At 43.4% G+C, this 23,622-nt stretch overlaps 1 protein-coding gene across 7 annotated transcripts in view; it reads left to right on the top strand.

Annotated features, from left to right (window-relative positions):
- The window catches only part of HAT1 (histone acetyltransferase 1), a 109,884-nt gene that overhangs the window by 21,244 nt on the left and 65,018 nt on the right, over window positions 1-23,622 (top strand). For all 7 annotated transcript variants that reach the window (XM_033944425.1, XM_033944423.1, XM_033944424.1 and 4 more), the window contains exons 3-4: window positions 12,713-12,788; window positions 20,711-20,831. In XM_033944425.1, coding sequence (XP_033800316.1) covers window positions 12,713-12,788; window positions 20,711-20,831 — 197 coding nt within the window. The remainder of the gene's footprint in view (window positions 1-12,712; window positions 12,789-20,710; window positions 20,832-23,622) is intronic.

The following is a 23,622-nucleotide window of genomic DNA, read 5'->3' as shown; positions in this document are numbered from 1 at the left end:
TTTTCTCCAGATTTTGTTAATATGCTTTATCAGGCTTACTTGGTTAAGTCTCTGCCTGTTCCCTTCTGCCAGCCTCTGTTCTGGTCACAGGGACTCCTGCTCCTGTGGATCAAGGTATTTTCTCTTGCCTTCCTTGGGGGTGCCGGCAGGTAAGTTGGTAGTGCCTGCAGTTGTGCCAAATACGCTTTCTATACCTCTGCTTTCGCAGGGGATACCATGGTGGCCGCAAATCTACAGGATCCGGATTAGTGCGGAGCCTGATTTGGGGGCTTCATAGCACTGTGTAGATTTTTCAAGCACATGCATTTTGTGGATTTGATCTCTGAATCTCTCCAGGAATTAAAGCTACAGTCTGAGCAGCCTGTCCCTGCAGAATGTTCCCTCATGAGTGACCAGAGGCCACAATCTGCCTCTTTTCCTGATCATGAACAGCAAGGTAAAGGCGGAATAGAAATCACTAATGTAATGTAATGTAATCATCCTGACCTTAGTCGGATTCTTACAGACATCTGGGAGACTCTTGAGGGTCCTTTGAAATGTGCTTGTGTCATGGTGAAGCTTTGTCCCATGGCAGATGCCTTTGACAAGCGCTTTGCTTCCCCAAAGGTGGATTCCTCAGTGGCGCAGGTCACCAAGCGCACTTCTTTCCCCAGTGACAGGGGAGTGGTCCTGAAGGATGTTGGATTTTGTCCTTAAGCGTTTGTTTGATTCGGCGGCTATTGGTGTTAGGGCGTTGTCTTCTTATTATTTCGTGGCCTGGCCATGCCATTCTAAGCTGCACCATGATCCTGACACTGTGGTGCTTTGTGACTTGGATTTTATAATCTCAGGAGTGGATTATATGGCTGATGCCTTGTATGACATCTTGAATGTCTTTGCTAAGCTTTCCACCTATTTTGTTTCAGCTGACAGGATGCTCTGGATCCAGCAGTGGTCTGGTGATTCGTTTTCTAAAGCGACCTTGAGCCGATTGCCCTTTTAAGGGACAGCTGCTGTTTGGCCAAGGTCTGGAGGACCTTATGGCCTGTGTGCAGGATTTTAGGCCCAAGTCACTGCCTGTGATCCTGCCCTTTGAGGGGTTCAGAGCATCTTAATTTTTGCCCCTTCAGGCCGCTCTCATCCATACTAAGGCCCTTTCACAGGCCAGCGGTCCTCTTTGTCTGCCAGACCGCACTTCGGTAATTCTCAATGTCAGCTGTTTACGGGGCTCCTGCAAAGAAGCAATTCTGATGCCAGGCTAGTGTCTCCCCCCTGTCTCATTGAGGGGTAGTTGTTGGCTTTTCTGGCAGAATGGCAGGCCATTATCTCCGACCGCTGGGTCTTGGAGGTTCTCATAGATGGTTACAAACTGGTGTTTCACTGTCCTCTGACTGAGTATTTTCTGGATTCCTTGGCGGGCTGCCCAGAGCAAAACTCAGGCTAGTCAGCAGGTGGTACAGAGGATTTGGAATACCTAGGTGTTTGATTTCACACGGGACAGAACAAAGTGTTCCTGCCTGTGTCCAGTCAGGAGAAGCTCTGTCAGGTTATCAGGGACCTTCTGGCCACTTCGGTCCCAATGGCATGGCAGTATCTACAGGTTCTGGGGAGGCAGTGATCAATGTTGTCTCTTGGGCAAGAGCCCATCTGCATCTGCTGCAGGATGCTCTGCTTTCACGCTGGAATCCCCAACGGAACCCATTACATGCACCCCTGCCCTGGACAACTGTTGCACAGAACAGTTTTGCATGGTGGTTGCGACCCCTCTCGCTATCCAGGGGCCTTCCGCTCCAGATCTCGGATTGGGTGCAAGTCTCAAAGGCTGGGGAGTGGTGTGTATGACCATTCCTGTTCAGGGCCAATGGGCTCCCTCAGAGCGCAAGTGGTCAATGAATCGCCTGGCGCTTCGGGTGATTTGGCTGGCTCTTCTCCACTTTAGGGTCATCTCTGTCATCGAGCAGTCTGTGTATTCTCGGACAATGTCACAGTGGTGGCTTATGCCAATCAGCGGGGGGTGGGGGGGAGGGTCACATGGAGTTCACCCCTGAGCATGGAGGCTCAGCTTCTCTTCTGGTGGGCGGAGAGACAACTAGTGGCACACATGACAGGAGTGGACAACGTTCAAGTGGATTTTCTAAGTCATCAAACTCTGGATCCCAGAGAGTGGTCTCCGTCTCAAAGAACGTTTGATTGCATAGTAAATCAGTATGGGTGTCCCACATTCTATCTCATGGTGACTACGGCCAACAAGAAAGCAAATCGGTTCTTCAGTCGCCGTCGCAAGGCAGGCAGTGAAGGCCTGGCCACTCTGGTTCAGCCCTGGCCACGGGAATGTAGCATATATATCTTCCCTCTGTAGCACATGATAAGGCATCTGTTGAGACGAATAGTGACCCATGGAGGTCCGGTGATCCTGGTCATACCCGATTGGCCGAAGTGTCTGTAGTATGCCAACTTGGTTCGACTCCAGCAGAATCAGGGGCTCTGGCTACTTTGGCTACCTTGTCATTCTCACCTCCTCATGCAGGGTCCGATTGCAATGCAGGATCTGGACTGCTTTGGTCTTACGGCGTGGCTATTGAGCATACAGCCTTAACTAGCCAGGGCTATTCTTCAGATGTGATTGCCACATTGGTTCATAGCAAAAGGAAATCCACAGTGGCTGCCTATGCGAAGGCATGGAGATATTATCAAGCCTGGTGCGTTTTGAGACAAGTGGGACCTGTCTAGTCCGTCGGTTCCTTGTGTTCTGGAGTTTATGCAGGATGGCCTGAAGAATGGCATAACGGTAGCTTCTCTCCAGGTGCAGATTGACGGTCTTTCTTGTATGGGTCCCCCTTCTCTGAGGGGCTCATTGGCAGCTCATCCGGATGTGGTCCATTTTTCTACAGGGCACTCTTCGCCTTCTCTGTCCAACTTGGAATCTTAACCTGGTTCTCTGTTCTCTGGCTCGTCCATCATAAGAGCCTCTGGAGCAGGCGTCCCTTAAGGATCTTATGATCAAGACAGTCTTTCTGGTGGCTATTACCTCAGCCCATAGAGTTTCAGAGCTTCAGGTTCTCTCCTGTTGGGATCCTTTTCTGCGTATTATGGATTCTGGTGTGATTCTGTGCACTGTTCCTTCTTAAAGTGGTTTCCGCTTTCCATATGAATCAGGAAGTCTGGCTTCCTTCTTTTGCTTCCTCTAAGGAGCAGGACTGGGTGTTGTGGTCCTTGGGCGTGTACAAGCTCTTGTTGTGGTACCTGGAGGTCACCAATGTGTTTCGCCTCTCTGACCATTTGTTAATTCTGGTGGGCCCTTCTTGCAAGTGTAGGCCAGCTTCTAAAGCTACCATTTCCCAATAGATCCATATAGCTATTTCCTTGGCTTATATGGCCGCCAGAAAGAAGCCCCCCCCCCAATTGCGATCTGGGCTCATTCTACTAGAGGTGTTTCTTCCTCTTGGGCATAGTTGTTGGCTGTTTCTCTAGACAAGATTTGCAGGGCTGCTACCTGGTTCTTCTTGCATATGTTCACCAAGTTTTACAGGATCGATGTGGCCAAGCAGGATGCTGCTTTTGGTGTCTCTGTTTTGGCAACAGACTCATCAATCCCACCCTGATTTTCCGGGACTGTTCTGTTACGTCCAACTGTTTACAGAATAAAGTGGGATTATACAAGAATGAAAGATTAGGTTCTTACCTTTGCCAATCTTCTTTCTTGTAAATCCACACTTTATTCTGGGAATCTGCCCTATAACTTGCTGATTCGCTGATTGTCTGCCTTTTCAAGTAGTAAGCTGGATTTCTGTTTTCTGACCACCCTTTATAAGAGTGTCATCAGAATGGGTTTAGCACTTACTTTTGGGAGGTCTCTAGTTCATGTGCCCCCTTCTGACAGTGCAAGCTGTCTCTCCTTTTAGTACTGTTTTGTCGTTCAGGTTTCTAATGTTGAATGACCTGTTCTCTCGTTTTTCATTGTTGCATTTGTTGATATGAGCAAAATAGACTTATTTGCCGGGGAGTGTCCCCGTCCCCCTCTCTCTCTCTCTTGTTCTTATTCTCTACAGATGTTCCTGGCTGTTTTAAGACTAACTGATGCTTACAGGGACAGTGATGAGATAAGAGGGGGAGGGGTTTAAGTCTTTGAAGTTTGAGGCTTCCTACAAAGTCTTGGCGGGTGGATGGAAATAACCCACTGGTCCCGGAATAAAGTGTGGATTTACAAGAAAGAAGATTAGCAAAGGTAAGAACTTAATCATTCGTTTTTCAAATTTTAACCGACCATTGACGGCTATCTTTTTAAAATAATTATATATAACATCACTATAAAGTGTTTGGAGTTCAGACTGTGCCCAGTTGACACATTTAGGATAAAATTTTCATGTGATTATAGGTAGCAAATTTGGTCTCTCATTATGTCTTCTTTTAGAATTATTGATCAAATGAGAATATTTCAAGTGACCAAATAAGACCAATAAGACCAATGTTTAAGCACTGTCACGATATTACTGTATTTCTGCCAATATTGTTTCATGTGAAAACCAAGAATTGGGCAGTTATGTTGACTGCTGCTACTTAATTGTTTCAATTTAGCTTACTTGTGGATATGTGATCTTCTCGGACCCATTAGAAGGGTTTTCACAAATTATGAAGTCCTTTTACCAAGCTGTGGAAAAAGTTGACCTTAGTATACCTTTATGCAGGTTTATACCACATGTTAAGGCCATTTCCTGCAGCTGGAAAATGGCTGATTTTCTACTTTCTCAATTGTCATTCACTGATGTTCACCATCCACTGTACATATCCTCTTATATAATTTTTCAAGCTTTTTCTGGATCTTCAGAGGCGAGATTCTCAATGAAATATCAATGAGAATGCAAATTCATCAAAATCTTCAGTCAATTCTTTGTAATATTCATATTACTGTATTTTTCGCTCCATAAGACACACTTTTCCCCCCAAAAAAGTGGGTGGAAATAAGGGTGCATCTTGTGGAGTGAATACCCCCCTGTACCCCCATACCTTTTTCAAATTTCTGCCATCCAGCACTGTATGGCAGGAGCTTTCAGCGCTCCTGCCCTTCCTCCGCTGACTCCAAAACTCTCATGGCAGCGTCAGAGCAGAGCACGAGACATGCGTGAGCTTTTCGCATTCCTGCCTGGTCCTGCTCCGCTCCGTGAATGGCTGCTGCCAGTTCTTGCGGGACTGACGGCAGCCATTCACGGAGCGGAGTGGGACCAGGCAGGAATGTGAAAAGCTCACGCCTGCCTCGTGCTCCGCTCTGATGCTGCCGTGAGAGTTTTGTAGTCAGTGGAGTGAAGGGCAGGAGCGCTGAAAGCTCCTACCATACAGCGCTGGACGGCAGAATTTTGAAAAAGGTATGGAGGCCTGCCTGCCTGCTTGCTTGCCTCGGGGTGGGGGGGCCATGTCTGCCAGCCACTAGCCCTGCCTTCCCTGTCCCTGCCTGCCTGCCAGCTACTAGCCCTGCCTGCCCTGTGCCCTACTTGCCAGCTATTAGCCCTGCCTGCCCTGTGCCCTGCTTGCCAGCTATTAGCCCTGCCTGCCAGCTACTAGCCCCGCCTGCCCTGTGCCCTGCTTGCCAGCTATTAGCCCTGCCTGCCCTGTGCCCTGTCCCTGCCAGCTACTAGCCCTGCCTGCCCGCCCTTTGCCCTGTCCCTGCCTGCCCTGTCCCAACCTACCACTAGTCCACCAGAGGGGGGACAGGGTACAGAGCCTTGCAGGGAGGGGAGACTGGGTTCAGAGCTTGGCAAGGAGTGTGAGGTTGGGTACAGGGCCTATCAGGGAGAATTTGGTTCATAATGGGGTTTTTTTTTTCTTGTTTTCCTCCTCTAAATTTAGGGTGCATCTTATGGTCAGGTGCGTCTTATGGAGCAAAAAATACAGTATACTACTTTATTCAATCATTGTAAATCCATTGTGCAAACTTGTTCCTTAACGTGATACATTTTACCTTACAGCTCAAAAAAGCTTTTTACTTATCTTTATCGTCTTGGGGTGGAGGTGGGGGATAGTTTCATTGCTGACATGAATTCATGTTTCGCCTTCAAGCTGTTTCAAGGTTGCTTCCCCCTCAATATTTTCCAGCTTTCAGTCTGACTTGGAAAACATTGAGGGGGAAGGAGCCTTGAAACAGCTTGAGTGTGAAACATGAATTTGTGTCAGCAATGAGACTACCCCCCCAATACGATAGGGATAAGTATGAAGCTTTTTTGAGCTATAAAGGTAGAATATATCATGTTTGCACAATGGCTTTACAATGATTGAATGAAGTAGAGTAATATGAATATTAGATAAAACAGACTGATGAAGATTTTGGTGAATTTGTATTCTCTTTGATATTTCCTTGAGAATCTCACCTCTGTAGGTCCAGGAAAAGCTTGAAAAATTATATGAGAGGATATGTACAGTGGACGGTGAAGTGTGGACAGTGATATAGCATATCCTGTGAGCACTATATTTAAATTGTGCACTAATGGCAATATTATTGCATGTTGGCCATTAATAAAAATTAGCTCGTGAGCATTTACCACCATCCATTTTGTAGGTGGCATGGGCTCACACATTAAACCTGTACTGTTCAGTATGTGGTAATATAGATGCCTGTTTAGTAAGAAATGCCCACTTTCCGTGCTTTAACAGTAAATATTCATGCACTGTAAGTTCAAAGGCTTTGTCTAGCATGTCGTCTGCAATGACAAGTTCTTTACTGCACATTAAGACTATTCTCAATTAGTGTGGATGTACTTGCGCTAACGCACATGTGACAGCATGTAAGTACTACTTCTGTTTGCCCATAACCTGCTTAGTTCATGTCACATAATACAGTATGTGATTAAGTGCATATTGTTATGCTAGTGCAGTTACAGCGCACACTGCTTAATTCTTAGTTACAAAAGCCCCATTAGTAGTTTAATTATTTTTATTTATTGCTATAAGTTGTTGATGCTAAGGGAGTAATTATGAAAGTAGGCTACTGTTAACCCAACTTGTGGTTACATAAAATGGGACCCAATGCTAAAATAACAGGACTTGTGAGGAATCCCTTAAGAGCATTCAAGGAACCCAGTTTGGGAATTGCTGGTTTACATAGCCAGTGCTAATTAATAAACAAGATTGTAATAAATATGTACCCTAGAATGTTAAAGATTGAGAGATGCCATTAAAAGGAGATTGTAGCTTGCAGAAATTTGAAGGAATGCTACGGAGGCTTAAGTGGAATTTCATTATAAGGAAAGCATTACTATGGTGACAAGGAATATGCAAAATGAGACACATGTCACCAAGCAATGAACGAACATTATTCTGTCTAAAGCAAAAAAAAAAAAAAAATCCCACATCAGCATTTGGTGGTTTATATACAATAGGCAGTCCTTCAATAGGCCTAAAAAGAAACTTGCATTTTCAGTGTCATGGGTATATTTTCATTTGTTTATGCATCAGGCATAACATGAAAATTTTACTTCCATTTATTATGGAACTGAATGAGTCTGAATGCTGTGTGATTTGAGACATATCACATGGAAGTATTGTTTGGACTACAAATATAATTTTGTGATTTAAATAAATACTTTTAATACCTTTTTCTATTGAACAACATTATTACACTACTTAAATGACAATGTTTAAAAAAATTATCTAGATTTGTAAAGTCCTACCATGGAGCCACTAAATATATAAAAGCACCCACGATAGTCTCACTGTTTTGTCCTGAATAACATCCCTGTCTTGTGGAGTAAATAGCTTTAGTGTTCATTTAGAATTTTAAAATATTAAGCTAAATACAATTTAGCATGTTAGAGAGTAGCCTACTTGCATTCAGAACTAATAAAGTGTTGTGTACAACACGTACAGACTTTTTATGAAATACTGGAAGTTTTATGGCAAACTGACTAGGAAAATAGTTTGTCAATTTTACTACCTAATTAGAGTAGTTTGAAATAGAATATTATTTGTTCATAGTCTGTTGCTTTTTATGAAAGATGTGTTGTATTTCTTGAAGTACAATAATTCTCTATTAAAAGACTCAGGGCTCCTTTTACTAAGGTGCGCTAGTGGTTTTAGCGCGCGATACAATGCCACGCGGGCTAAACGCTAATGCCTCCATAGAGCTTGCGCTAGTATTTTTCATTTAGCGAGTGGTTTGCGCGCGCTAAAAACGCTAGCACACCTTAGTAAAAGGAGCCCTCAGTTGCAAACTTGTAATCAGCAGTGGTTGACCTGCCTGGTTTCTAAACAGAATAGTGCTCTAAAGCAGTGTTTCTCAACCTTTTCAAGCCAAGTACCCCCTAAGCTAGTGGTCTCAAACTCACGGCCTGGGAGCCACATGCAGCCCACCAGGTACTATTTTGAGGCCCTCAATATGTTTATCATAATCACAAAAGTAAGATAAAACAGTTTCTTGATCAAAAGTCTCTCTAGCTTTAAACTACAATATTATTAAGACTTGGCCTAAAGGAAAGATTTATAAACTATAAAGAGTTTTACCTCATGCAAAATTGTCATTTCTTTAATAAGACATTATCTATTTTTTCTGAGGCCCTCCAAGTACCTACAAAGCCAAAATGTGGCCCCACAAAGGGTTTCAGTTTGAGACCACTGCCCTAAGCCTAACAAATACCAACCAAATACCCCTGCCCAAACTTCGCCCCAGACCCGCCCAAACTCTGCCCCTGACTCCACCCCATAATAATAATACTAATTGTAATGCAATTTCTTCCATCCATTTTTCATATACACACCATATAATCTTAATACATAATGGTAACCACAAAATAAAAAAAAGCAACACAAAGCACACTGTATGCAGAGAAAATGTTAATTATAATTTATATTCAGATTTTTTTCAAAGATGTCTAGGCAGATGACTTTAAAATATGCAATGTCACCTCAGTAACAACTATAGAAAAATAGACAAATATAGTGCAAAATATAGACAGCAGATATAAATTCTCAAAACTAACACTTTTTTTGTTTAATATTTTTATTATCTTATATTATTAAACAATAAGAAAAGTTATACAACAACTTAAACATAGGTATGACGAGTTACACAGGTATAATAAGTACACAGGTATAATATCGATACATGAGCATTTGGTAATATGATTAATAACTTATGCACTATAAAAAACTGACACATTTTGATCACTAAATTGAAAATAAAATCATTTTTCCTACCTTTGTTGTCTGGTGATTTCATGAGTCATTGGTTGCACTTCCTTCTGACTGTGCATCCAGTATTTTTCTTTCTTTCTTTCTGCCTCCTGCACGCATCCTCTCCTCCAGACCTCATTCCATTCCCCAACCAACATCTCTCTGTCCCTTTAGGAGTTCAACTTTTCTTCCTCTCACACCCCCAGATCATGTGCAGCATTTTTTACCACTGCCCACCAGCCCCATGCCCATTTCTCCTTCTATCACCCCTCTCCAATACCATGCCACGTCTCTCCCTCCATCACCATACCCAACATTCTTCCCTCTTGCATCCCCTTCAATCTATCCCTCTGTTCCCTCTCCACCACCATATCCAACATTTCTCCCTCTCTACCTCATTCCTCTCTGTGCCCAATATTCCTCTTCCTTTCCCCAAGTGCACCATCTCTTTCCCTCTCACTCACACACTCAGGCCCAACAATTGTCCCTTTATATTCCCTCCCTCCTTCCTATGTCCCTAGTTAGTGACCCCTTCGTTCCTCCCTTATATAAAATGGCTGCATTTACTGTTTTCCCTATTAATGCACCCTCCCTTCCTTCTGTCCTATTAATGTCCCTTTCCTTCATTCTGTGTCCCAAGTTCATGCATGCTCCCCTTACTGCCTCCCTATTAATGCCCCCTCCCTTCCTTCTGTGTCTCAAGTTCGTGCCCCCTCCCTCCCACTCACTGCCTGCCTCCCTCCCCCCCAAAGCCAACCTGCTGCCGAGTCCTCCTACCCCCAGTCCGCCGCTCCCCCCCCGCCAGCTCCATTTAATTATCTCCCACCGCAGCCTCAGCAAATTCGGGAAGGGAAGAGCCAGGCGCGTACAGCAGAAGCCCGAAGCAGAATGAACTGGTGGCTCCACCCTTAGTCTCTAGTGAAGGGAATCTCATGCCGAATCAATTCCTGGGTCATCCTAATGATGGATGCCAGCTTGTTTGGTTGGTAGGCTTGTTGCAGTGGTCACCCAGTTCAAGGACAATGCACTCTGTCTCAGTAGAAATGATCTATCAACAGGCTGGAACTGTGAGCCGTTCATCTGGTGCTGCAACGACTGCAGTCTTTGTTGGAGGGCAAAGCAGTCAGATTCTTCTCTGACAATGCCACTGCATTGGCCTATTTTGACAGAAAGGGAGGCACCAGGAGTAATCCGCTCTGGCAGGAGGAAAAAGCATTGTTCTGTTGGGCAGAAACTTACCTGCAGGCAATCTCTGCAGTGTACTTTGCCGGGGTGGACAATATTCAAGCAGATTATTTCAACAGTCAGATATTGGATCTGGGAGAGTGGTTGATTTTCCCTGAAAGTGTTCAAGGCCATTGTGTGATGAAGGGGGTCATCCAACGTTCGACCTCATGGTACCTGCCAAGAACACAAAGGTGACTTGGTTCTTCAGCCGATGATGTGAACCTGGATGTACAGGGCTAGATGCCCTGATTCAACCATGACCAGAGACCAGATTACTGTATGTGTTCCCATCCTGGCCCATGATAGGCTGGGTGATTCACTGAATAGCAATCACCTGGGAACAGTAGTCCTAGTAGCACCAGATTAGCCCAGGCACCTGTGGTACATGGATCTTCTATGCCTACAGAAGGAGCAAAGTCTGAGACTCTAGGTGTACCCAGACTTGCTCTATCAGGGGCCAATTGCCCTAGAAGATTGGGGATGCTTTGGTCTTATGGCATGGTTCTTGAGCGTGCAGCATTGTCCAAAAAAGATGTTCAGAAGTAGTCATTGGCTCTAAAGAGAGTAGCAAACAGCCAACAACTGTTTCAGCATATGCTAAGATATGGGAGAAGTTTCAGCGCTGGTGCAGCAGAGAAAAGAGAGAGCTGGGTAAAACCCCAGTTTCATTGGTAAGGGATTGGCAGTGACATTCCTTTAAAGTTCAAGTAGCAGAACTCTCAAGCTTCCAGGGACGAGATAAGAGAGCTTCGCTAGCGGCCCTTCCAGACTTAGGTTCTTGAAAGGTGCCCTAAGGCTGATTTGAGATCTGTTTCCATCATGGAATTTTAATATAGTCTTAGAAGGACTCAACAGGGTTCCATATGAGCCCTTACTGGAAGCCTCTCTCATGAATCTGTCAAAGCAGTCTTCCTGGTAGCAGTTACTTCTGCCAGAAGAGTCTTAGAATTGCAAGCACTGTCATGTAGAGAGCTGTTCCTCAGGATCAGGGAAGCAGGAGTGACTTTGCTTATGGTTCCCTCCTTCTTACCAAAAGATGTCTTGACGTTTCATGCCAACCAAGAGGTTAGACTGCCAGCATTTCATCCCACAGGTTCCAGGAAGAAAGACAAGACCTTAAAGGTTTTGGATGTTCGGAGAGTTCTCTTATGTTATCTGGAAGTAATTAATGAGTTTTGTGTCTTGGATCTTCTTTTTGTGTTAACTAATCAGGTGAGATGAGGCACACCCGCTTCCAAGGTCACCATCTCTAAATGGATTCATAAAGTGATATCCTCTATATACATCGGTTGTGACAAACAACTGCCTGTCTCGTTGAAGGCAGATTTGACCAAGAGGAGTGGCCTCCTCTTGGGTGGAATTTCGGGTGATTCCATCCAAGGAGATTTGTTGATCAACAACCTGGTCCTCCCTTCATAACTTTACCAAATTCTGCAGGGTGGTCATAGCAGCACAGGAGGATGCCACTTTCGGGTCCTCAGTACTACGAGCAGCTGATCTATCCCACCTTAGAGTTTGGGGCCTGCTTAGGTATGTCCCTTATGGTTCAGCATAACATCCCTATTGCACTGGAAGAAAAGATTAGGTTCTTATCTTGATAACATCTTTTTCAATAGATAGGGATGGTATGCTGAACTTCCCGCCCAACAATTTATCCGATGTGCCTGCTTTCTGATGAGCTTAATGGTCAGCTCCATAGCTAAGATCTCACTGTCAATCATTGGATTAGGAAGAGTCTGCATATAGGATTACAAGGGAGAAATGGTTGAGCTCTATAAATGTTCAGGCTGTTTGCTTCTTGAATTCATTGTTCCTCTCAGAGGCTTCTTAATGCTTTAACTACTTTACTGTTTCTTCATTGATTGTTTTAACTTCATCTGAACAGATCAGACATCTGGTTTTGGGGAATTCCCCGTATCCTTCTCTTGTCTCTTTCTGTAGGGCTGTCACCAGTTTTGGTACGAACTGAAGGGGGCAGCAGAGACCATGGAGAAGGAGGAGGAAAAGCTGTGATTGATATCTTCTGCAATATGCTTGCGAGCACAGATGGAAAACCCAATGGTTCAACATACCATCCCTGTCTACTGGAAAAGATATTATCAAGGTAAGAATCTAATTCCTTTGTATTGTAAAAAATAGTGACCAGCATGTGGTTGGTGCTCTATATATTTCTCTTTAGGTACCTACATATGTTGATTTTCTGATTTGTGATTCTTTATTGTAAGGTTTTGTATTTAGTCACTTATAAATATTGTTGATAATAAAATAGCTTGTTGCTGTTAAGCAAATATTACTTTGTAGGTTTTTAAAATATATATATATATAATTTTTTTTTTTTTACATTTTCTAGTACGTTTCCCTGATGATCTAGAAGATGAGAATACAACTTTTCATCCAGAATACACTCATCAGCTGTTCGGAGATGAGTGAGTTGTCAACAAAATGTAGGAGAGTGGATAGGGTATAGAAAAACCACACAGATATCTTTTCTTTTGCTCTTATTTTTAATAACTTTTCCAGTGCAATAGGTGAGACATTCTAGACCATAGAGTTATTTCCCCTTACTCGCATGAGCTACAGAAGAAATCCATGCCAGGTTTTGCATTCTGCCTCCAGAGTACATCACAGGCTAGTTTAGCGCCTTTTAGCAGTCTTTTCTTCTGCAAGCATGACTGCAGCTGTATGGGTTCTGCTCTCCCCATTTTATTATTTTAATTTGACAAAGTTTTGTTCCTTTCACGGGTATTTCGCATTTGAAATTGATTTGAAGCTCTGCCTGCTTGAGAATTCACAGACTTTGGTCTGTAGTTGACAGGCCAATTCCTTCGGAGGTACCTGTTAGCCAGTCTGCTTAGTCTTCCTTGGCGTTCAGGGCTGTCCCTGACCTAGTCTCACTCCCTGTTAAGTGGGGGGAGGAGGGTCGAGCACAGACTGTGTAGTGCGCTTAGGGGGCTCAGCAGTGTTCCGCAGCATGCTGGCTGCGTTTTCACACCTCCACCTTTCCAGGTGGTCCACATGGGTGGAGGCATAGACAGTGGAGTCTGACTGGCAGCCCAAAGATCGGCTTGAAGGATGCATTTCCAGCAGTGTGGCAGTGAATTCTGAATGGGCTATTGAAAAGGCTGGAAGCAGGTGCAGCAGCTGTCTCTCTGGTATTTGTGAGTACAGAGGATTTCTAAAAGTTAATTTTGAGGGGTTTTGAAGTTTTCCTAGTGTTCTTCCGTCTTCCCCCACCTGAAATATGCTATTTTTATAATTTTTTAATTTTAGGAAGTGCCGTTTTTAGCGCATTTTTGGTGTGAATTCAGATTTAGCAGCTATCTTGGATTTTTAACTATCTTTTTCTTCAACTTTCCCTGTTTCTTTAAAATTCAGAATTTTGCCAGGAAAACTGCTGGGTCTCCTAGTATGGATTCATACCAAATTTGTGCAAAATTGCTGCCTTTAGAGCGTTCTTGGCCACGTGCGATGTGGTGCGGTTGGGGGAGGTGGTAACTACTGGTTCAGCCTCCCCTTCACAGAAGCAGGTGATTGCACACTCAGCTAGCCCATTGGGGCAGCCACATTTGTTTTTGGGGCTTGGTTCTGTGGTTTTGTCTGTCCGCTGTGAGACATACCTTCCACAGCCTAAGAAGCGCAAGTATAAGTCATCTAAGGGTGACTCTATGCCCCAGGATCCTTCTCAGAATTTCTGAGATATTGCTGGTCCAAATTTTAATCAAGGGGTCTGGCTGCTGGGTGCTTTTCTGTCCCCCTGCTACATACTTCAGCAACTGAGTGTCCTTGGGAGGGTCTCTGTGCCTCCATCTGCACCATCTGTTCCTCCTTCCCAGACTGCTTCAGGGGTTCAAGTGGCTGATCTGGACCTCCTTGTTCATTTTTGGACAGTACTGCACCTCCTGGATTTGGGAATCTGGACTAGGGTGCTGGATCAGCGTTTTGGCCTGCCTGGATGCCCATTATTAAAGTCCAATGGGTCGTGGAATTTATTCAGTTGGGCTACAAGATGGATTTGCCCAGCCTCTATCAGATTAGTTCGTGTCTTCTCCTGTCGGGAGCCCAGACACAGCGAGCTCAGTCCAGGCTGCTGTTTAGTGCTTGATAGATATTCAAGCAGTAGAGCCGGTGGCAAGCGAACATACAGATACGCTGTTTTATTTTATCGTTCCTAAGAGAGGATCAACAGATTGGAGACCGATTCTGATTTTGCAGCACTTCCATCCGGCTCTCAAGCTTCCTCGGTTCTGGATGGAGACCATGCGGTTAGTCCTTACAGCAGTGGCTCCGGGGGAATTTCTGGCCTCCCTGGATCTTACTGAGGTGAATTTGCATATTCCCATTTTTCCAGATCACCGTATGTTTCTACGGTTTCATGTGCTGGATTAGCATTATCAGTTTTCAGCCCTTACCTTTGGATTGGCAATAGCTGGCAACAGCACCCTGAACCTTCATCAAAGTGATGGTGGTAGTAGCGGCTCCTCTGAGGAATATGGAGTTGCAGGATCATCCTTATCTGGACACCTGGTTGCTCAGAGTGTCCTCGGAAAAGGATCGCCCTATGGTAGTGACAGCACTCCGCTTACTGTAAGACCTTGGCTGAATTGTCAACCTAATTGGCTGAATTGTCAACCTAAAAAAAAAAAAAAAAAAAAAGAGCCATCTGACGCCCATGCAGTCACCGGAATAGTCGATACGGCAGCAGGCCATGTTTACCTGCCCGAGGCTTGAAGCTCTGGGCACAGATTTTGGATATATTGAAAATGGCAGCTCTTTTGGCGTGGGACATCCTACAGATTCTGGGTTCCAGGATTGCCAAGCTAGATGTGGTTCCCCAGCCGAAGGCACACCTGCGTCCTCTTCAGAATGCCTTCCTCTCTCACTGGGCCTTCCACTGATATGTCTTAGAGCTGAGTCTGCCGTGGACTCTGGAGGCCAGAGTATGTATGACCTGGTGGCTTCGTTCTCAATCACTCTGCCAGAGCATTCCATTAAGCATTGCCTCCTGGATTGTAGTAACCACGGATGCCTTTTCAGGACTGTTGAACTCTCTCACCACAAAAGTGGTCGATCATTGATGGCAGTGGTCTCAGTTAAATCTTCGGGGAGGAACAAAGAACTCTCCCTTGACTCAGGAGGCTCGACTTCTTTTCCTTTGGAGGGAAAGTTATCTCTTGGCACTGACGGCGGATAATGTGGCCAAAGTGGCCAATGTTCAAGCAGACTTCCTCAGACATAAATCTAAAGTTCCAGGCGAGTGGACCCTAGCGCAGTAGTTTTGAATGATCATGAGGCACTGGGGAAGGATGTTATTAAATGAGAGTACCCAAGAAAGGGACTTTGGGGTATTGGTGGACATGACAATGAAGCCGACGGCACAGTGCGCAGCGGCCGCTAAGAGAGCGAATAGAATGCTAGGTATAATCAAGAAGGATAAGAAGTTATCCTGCCGTTGTATCGGGCGATGATGTGTCCGCATCTGGAGTACTGCGTCCAATATTGGTCGCCGTACCTTAAGAAGGATATGGCGTTACTTGAGAGGGTTCCGAGGAGAGCGACACGTCTAATAAAAGGGATGGAAAACCTTTCATACGCTGAGAGATTGGAGAAACTGGGACTCTTTTCCCTGGAGAAGAGGAGACTTAGAGGGGATATGATAGAGACTTACAAGATCATGAAGGGCATAGAGAGAGTAGAGAGGGACAGATTCTTCAAACTTTCAAAAAATAAAAGAACAAGAGGGCATTCGGAAAAGTTGAAAGGGGACAGATTCAGAACAAATACTAGGAAGTTCTTCTTTACCCAACGTGTGGTGGACACCTGGAATGCGCTTCCAGAGGGCGTAATAGGGCAAAGTACGGTACTGGGGCTCAAGAAAGGATTGGACAATTTCCTGCTGGAAAAGGGAATAGAGGGGTATAGATAGAGGATTACTACACAGGTCCTGGACCTGTTGGGCTGCCGTGTGAGTGGACTGCTGGGCACGATGGACCTCAGGTCTGATCCAGCGGAGGCATTTCTTATGTTCTTATGGGGGCAGCCCTACCTCGACCTCATGGCCACGGCGCAAAGCAAGAAGTCACCACGCTTCTTCAGTCGCAGATCCAGCTCGGAATTGAGAGATTTGATGCTCTAGAGGTGGCCTCCAGAGGTTTTTCTTTATGTTTTTCCACCTTGGCTGCTAATTGGCCGGGACCTTTGGAGGATTGCGTACTCACTCGAGGAAAGCAGAGAGAGGGGTGACATGATCGAGACATTCAAGTATCTCACGGGCCGCATCGAGGTGGAAGAAGATATCTTCTTTTTCAAGGGTCCCGCGGCAACAAGGGGGCATCCGTGGAAAATCAGGGGTGGGAAACTGCACGGAGACATCAGGAAATTCTTTTTCACTGAAAGGGTGGTTGATCGCTGGAATAGTCTTCCACTTCAGGTAATTGAGGCCAGCAGCGTGCCTGATTTTAAAGCCAAATGGGATAGACACGTGGGATCTATTCACAGAGAAAGGTAGGGGAGGGTCATTGGGGTGGGCAGACTAGATGGGCCGTGGCCCTTATCTGCCGTCTATTTCTATGTTTCTATGTTTCTAAAGGCTATGTTTCTATGTTTCTTAGGTCTACCAAGTCATCCATGGTATCGGCTTATGCTAAGGTGTAGAAGGCCTTTCGAGCGCTGGCGTGACCAGGAACAGGTGAACCCTTATTCGACTCAAGTGTCGCGGGTCCTTACTTTTCTCTAAGCGGGTCTTGTTAAAGGCCTCACAGTGGCATCTCTATGGATCTTGGTGGCCGGTCTGTCTGGTTTTAGATCCCAGGATTGTCTGTTCTCTTTGGCATTGCATCTGTATGTTGCTTGGTTTTTACAGAAAGATATTTGGGTCCGGCTGCCTGTTAAGAATCTTCTCCCAGCCTGGGACCTTAATGTGGTGCTGTCTGGTTTGTTGCCAGGGCTCCTTTTGAACTGCTGAGGGATGCTTCTCTCTTGGATTTAACACTTAAGACTGTTTTTCTGGTCGCCCCCTCTTGGGTCCTTAGGGTTTCCAAATGGCAGGCGTTGTTATGTCGACACCCTTTGCTCCGAGATCCTGAGACTGGAGTTTCCCAGAAGACAGTTCCTTCCTTTTTGCCAAAGGTAGTTTCGGCTTTTAATGTCCATCTGTAAGTGTGTTTGCTGGTTGTTCAGCTGACGGGTTCCAATCAGGATCGTCTGCTAAAGAAGTTGGACGTGCGCAGGGTTCTCCTGCATTATTTGCAGGTCTCTAACGAGTTTTGCTTTCTGACCACCTGTTTGTGATGGCTCATTTTATTATGTGGGGCTCTTCCGCTTCTAAGGCTACGATCTCCAGGTGGATCCATAGAGCCATTTAGTTCCCTATTTCTGTTAAGGCGCATTGTGCCAGGAGTGTAGCTTCTTTGTGGAAGGAAGCTAGATCTGTTTATCCTGAGGAGATTTGCAGGGTGGCAACGTGGTCTTCTCTTCACATGTTTGCCAAGTTCTACAGAGTGGATGTTACTGCCAGACAGGACCCTGCCTTTGGGTCCTCAGTCTTAACCGGTGCAGCAAGCCCACCCTAGTTTTCTTGCTTTTGTACTCCCTAGAGTCTAGAATGTCTCACCTATTGCACTGGAAAAGGAGATATGTACTTACCCTGTAAGCTCTTTTCCAGAAGATAGGTGAGACCTTCTAGCCCCCCCCGCCCTGTCCTTGCTGTGCCTGTTTTTCAGCCACTGATTTCAGATTTTAGTCTCCTGCTGCTTATCCAATCTATTTCTTGGAGACTGGTCAACCCTTTGGGGGTTAAGAAAAGTTTGTACATATATATAACCTGCCTGTTGTGGGAGTAGTTCTGAACTCCTTTGACGCCTCTGTTGGCGGTTAACAGTACTGTTTTGTTGTTTGAGCAGAACAATAGATTATCCTGTCGATAAGGTGCCTCTACTTCACAGATGGGTGTGTCTTTGCTTGTGCACTAACTGCTAGAGGATGCTAAAATAGCCTGCAATGTACTCTGGAAGCAGAGTGAAAAACCTGGAATTGATTTCTTTTGCAGCTCTTGCTAGTAAGGAAAAATAACTCTATGGTCTAGAACAGTGGTTCCCAACCCTGTCCTAGAGGACCACCAGGCCAATTGGGTTTTCAAGCTAGCCCTAATAAATATGCATGAGAGAGATTTGCATATAATGGAAGTGACAGGCATGCAAATCTGCTCCATGCATATTCATTAGGGCTATCCTGAAAACCCGATTGGCCTGGTGGTCCACCAGGACAGGGTTGAGAACCACTGGTCTAGAATGTCTCACCTATCTACTGGAAAAGAGCTTACCAGGGTAAGTACATAATCTCCTTTTGTTGCAGCTCCTAAGATGCAAATTGTGTGCTGTTGGTTTGTGAAATATGTATGTGACTTCTAGCAACTTGATGTTCTACTGTGTTGATGAAAAATGAGACAAGTTTGCCTGACTCTTGAATATAAATTGTATATGTAAATTATAATTTATAATGTAATAACTCATGATCTATAGGTTTTATTTGCATTCTCAACCTGAAGAATTTGGAAAGAGAATTGTACGCACTAAATTGAAACAGTAAAACTGCAAAATAAAACTAGATGCTTGGGTTGTCCTAATTTTAATTTGTGTTAGATAAAATATAATAGAAGTCATGTAAAAGCATTTCGCTGGTGAGTGGAAGAAATCCCACTGTGTTCAAGGAATTGTCTCTTCTGCTAAATGAACAAACAAACAAAATGTTCCATAATGTAATAAAGCTAAGTGGCTTAGGTAAAAATCATTTCCTATGTGATCCACTAGAAATGTGTTCTTTGATCAGATTTTTTTCTCGTTTAGTTTATTGTGGGATGTGCTCTAGTTTGTAAGAAAACATTTTTTTCAGGTTTATTCCAGCAAAGCTGTTGTGCCAGCATGGATAAACCTGTCGGCTAAATAGCACAGCGTGGCTGTGGCCTACAGATCATATTCTTAAAAGCATAAGAAAACCTGTGGAAAATCACATTTTGTTTTCTGGGGACTTAGGTGTGATGGCAGTGGCTTATTTCAAAAGTTTACAATTTTGAAATCTATGTTCAAGCAATCAAAATTTATTAGAGATCCTATCAACTCGACACATAGTATACGATACAACCAGAAAATTAATCTTTTCTGTCACTGCTCCATTGCTTTGGAACAATATGCCCTCACACCTTTGAGAAGATTCCTCTTTTACTAAATTTAAATCAAATTTAAAAACATTTTTGTTTAAGGATGCTTTTGACTGCTATTATCACTCTAAGCTTTTACTATCCAACAGGATTTTAACATAGTAACATTGTATTTATCTCCCCTTTTCTTCCTCTGAATGTGTTTGTCTGTCTCTGTTATTGTGATTACCTTTTAATTTTATAATATTAGGGTTTTAAAAATTATGTATACCAATTAGACAATTTATAAGCGGTATATCAAATTTTAAATAATCTTGAAACTTAATAGAGCGAATGGAATTTTCTTTTTTTAGAGAAACAATGGAAGTCTCTAAAGCTGTATTTAATATTGTTTTAGAGTGAAATAAGATCATTAAGAACCTCATTTTTTTATTCTAGTTTTCATTTAGTTCATATGGGTAAGAGGTATGTGCGAGGAGGAGACAATTTAGCTCCAGGGCTGTACCAAGAGCTATGCAGGTGCAAGGGAGGTGTGGATAATAAATTGCTCCCTGTCCGTTATCTGTTCCTCTGGCCATGGTCTAGTGCAGGGGTGTCAAAGTCTCTCCTCAAGGGCCACAATCCAGTCGGGTTTTCAGGATTTCCCCAGTGAATATGCATGAGATCTATTAGCATACAATGAAAGCAGTGCATGCAAATAGATTTCATGCATATTCATTGGGGAAATCCTGAAAACCTGACTAGATTGCGGTCCTTGAGGAGGGACTTTGACAACCCTGGTTTAGTGCATGGAGTGGAGGAGCTAGATGTGATTCTGGCTTGGTATAGTCCTGTTTAGCTCTCACTCTATCCCACTTCTCCACCCCCTCCCCCCACACACATGTGTTGGCTACTCTATGATGAGGCTGTCCACCTTGCAATTCATTGCTTCTCCTTTTTGGGGGTTTAGTTAATACACATCTGTTTGACAAGTATATACTTGAAATAAAACGTATTAGGACAAAAAAAAACACAAACCTAGACATGAAACTGCAAAAGGAAGTAAAAAAAAAAAAAAGTACTCAATTACTGTTTTCAAGAATCTGATTGTATTACAGCTTTAATGTGAATCTCAATATGTTAATATGAATAATTTCACCAAGCAGTTATAACTGCATTCATTAATTTGCATGTCTCTTTCTCCTCCTCTTCCTGCAGTGAGAGTGCCTTTGGATATAAGGGACTGCAGATATTTCTGTATTACATTGCTGGCAACCTCTCACCACTTTTTCGTCTCCAGTATACTTCTAAAGTTGATGAAAAGTTTGACTGTGTGCAGGTAAAATTAAAATGTTTTATGTCAATAAGTTCAAATACATACCGTATTTGCCGGCGTATAAGACGACCCCCCAACTTTTACAGTTAAAATATAGAGTTTGTTATATACTCGCCATATAAGACTACCCCTTCTTCCGCACACCTTCTGCACAACAAATAAAACTTAAAAGAACATCAGAATTTATTTCAACAATTTTAATTAATTCACTAAAGCTGAATAGAACAATAAACCCATGGGAGCTGCCATGCTATTTGTTTTCTAAACTGTTAACCAAACTGAAACTGTCAATGATAGAAGGAAGATAACACATAGAGGGAGAGAGCAAGTGCCGGGCAAGTCCCTAGCAAGTTTGCTGGCATGACAGTTTCCCTTTAAAAGCCTTCAAAAGCCTCCTGTTCGCCCCTGCAACTTCCTTAAGGGCTAGACTCCACACACGGCCGCATGTGCGAGAGACGTAGTAAAGAGAAAAGGGGTGGGGCCAGAGCGCCGCTGCTTCCCGCTGCGCAGGATGAAGGAGATGGCACCCTTGTCACACTGATGTCCCGCCATGGCCCCGCTGATGTCCCGGCAGGTTTACTAGTACCGTAAGCACCGTAAGGAGGTAAGGAAGGAGATGTTAGGGCATGTAAAGTAAGGGCATGTAAACAGTACCCGGCGTATAAGACGACCCCCGACTTTGGGGAGGATTTTAAGGTACTGAAAAGTCATCTTATACGCCGGCAAATACGGTAAATACTGCAATATTGTATATGTAGGGGCTTGTAAAAAAATTCTCAGAAAATTAAGAGTAGTCCAGAATACTGCTTTTTGCCTCATTTATGGCTTTAAAAAAATGGGAGCATATTACTCCTTTCTATCAAAAATTGCACTGGCTGCCAGTGGAATCTAGAGTTATGTTTAAGTTTTCATGTATTTGTTACAAAGTCGTTTTTGGTATGTCACCAGGCTACTTGCTCCCTCATTTTTCTTTGAGTCACTTTAACAAGAATACACAGAGAATACTTCTGTTTACATACTCTTCCATAAAATCTTGTCACTACAAGAGGTTCCTCGAGAGAATGTTTTCATTTCAGGCCGCCAAATTAAATACATGGCTCGGCAAAATGATGTTAGAAGCTTCTTCTTATTTAGATTTTAGAAAATTGCTAAAGACACAACTATTCAACAGGCTGGTATCTTAACGTTCTTTGCTTTTTTAACATATCTTTCCAATTTTATTCGTTTTATTCATATGTTTATTTTATCTTGATGTATTTATTAGAATTGTATGTATTGCTTTCCTGTTGTTAGCCGCTTAGAACCTTCCCGGTATGGCGGCATATAAATAAATTATTATTATTATTATTAAATTGGTTTAAGTTGGTTGTATAGAACCTTCGAATAGGAAATATTTAGATTTTATGCATATGAATATGTTTGTGTATATCTGCAAAGATTATATCTGTAAAGGAATATATCTGCAAAGGAATATATCTGTAAATACTGATACATATTTTGATATACATACATTTATTAGGGATAGGCAATCCATTTTAAATGAATGTTTGCTAGTAAGAGTTCATCCCTTTGTTCACATAATGAGTACTTTTCTTAAAGAACGTATGGTATGCACTCTCTCTCCTAATAGTATGCACATGTGTGATGGTTCATACATATGTATAATATCAGAAAAAAGTACATACTATGTGTGCATAGTGCACACTCCTATTGATATTTGTTTCCAACCAGAAAAGAAACCATGAAACAAAAAATGTCTAGGTTCCCTAATATATACAGTATATGCATAAGTCAGCAGATGAAGAAAACCCAACAGGTCTGCAGTGAATATGGTGCAGCCAAAAGCAAGAAAAACCCAAAAACCCTGCAGAAGTGATGCAGAATTACAATAAAACAGCTGAGTCCACATATACTTTGAAAAATACAGACCCAACACGGTCCTTATTTCAACTAAACTGTCTTCCTCAGGGGTCCTAAGGTATGAGGGTTCAAAGATAAAAAGGCAATTGTGGATTTGAGCAAAATTTACAGAAGATGGTTCCTTTGTGTCTTGAAACATAAAACTCTGGAAAACGCCGTGCCGAGAGAAAACAGTCCTTAGCAATGCATAGGGCATATATATTGTCACTGGGGGTGGCTGCACCCAAGCGGGTCTAGCCAGAAATGCTGGGTGCATACAGCACTGACCAAGCGGAGTTCAGCTTTTGGACTGGCAGATCAAGTGGTACTAATGAGTTTCATAGTCTCTTTTGAGATTTAATTCATGTCATTATTATATTTGCAAAAAGGAAAAGAAAAAACATTCCCAATAGTTCAAGATACAAGCATTGCAAAAACTGTTCATCAAAATCACAAGCAATCCCAGTCAAAAATTTCCAAATATGAGACTTCTTTTCAAACTGGATTCCTCATAGCCATTAACACAAAAATTCATTCAATGCTTTTATCAGTGATAGAATTCAATATAAGAAGCTCCAGTAGTACCCAAAAAGGTGAAAACAAAACAAAATGGCTTCCGGTTCAGGTCTAATAGACCTGGACCTACCAAAGGCAGGACTTCAATTCACCTCACCTCCAGCTCGGCAGTAAACTTTCCAGACTGGGAACACATACACTCAATCTCCAAAACTTCCAGTTTATGGTTCTCCTTATTTTTGCAGTGCTTGACTTGGCTTGCCTCACTGAGCTTTCTTTATTTTAGCCAAACTCAGGGGCAGAAAGAGACCTGTGATCCCTCCCCAAATAGGCCCCAAAGCCAGGAATACAATTAGAGCTCACTGCACTGCTGTGCCAT

Source organism: Geotrypetes seraphini, chromosome 5 (assembly GCF_902459505.1).
Source record: "Geotrypetes seraphini chromosome 5, aGeoSer1.1, whole genome shotgun sequence".
Classification (NCBI taxonomy): Eukaryota; Metazoa; Chordata; class Amphibia; order Gymnophiona; family Dermophiidae; genus Geotrypetes; species Geotrypetes seraphini.
The sequence above is the reverse complement of the archived record's forward strand: the minus strand, read 5'-3'. Positions and strand labels throughout refer to the sequence as shown.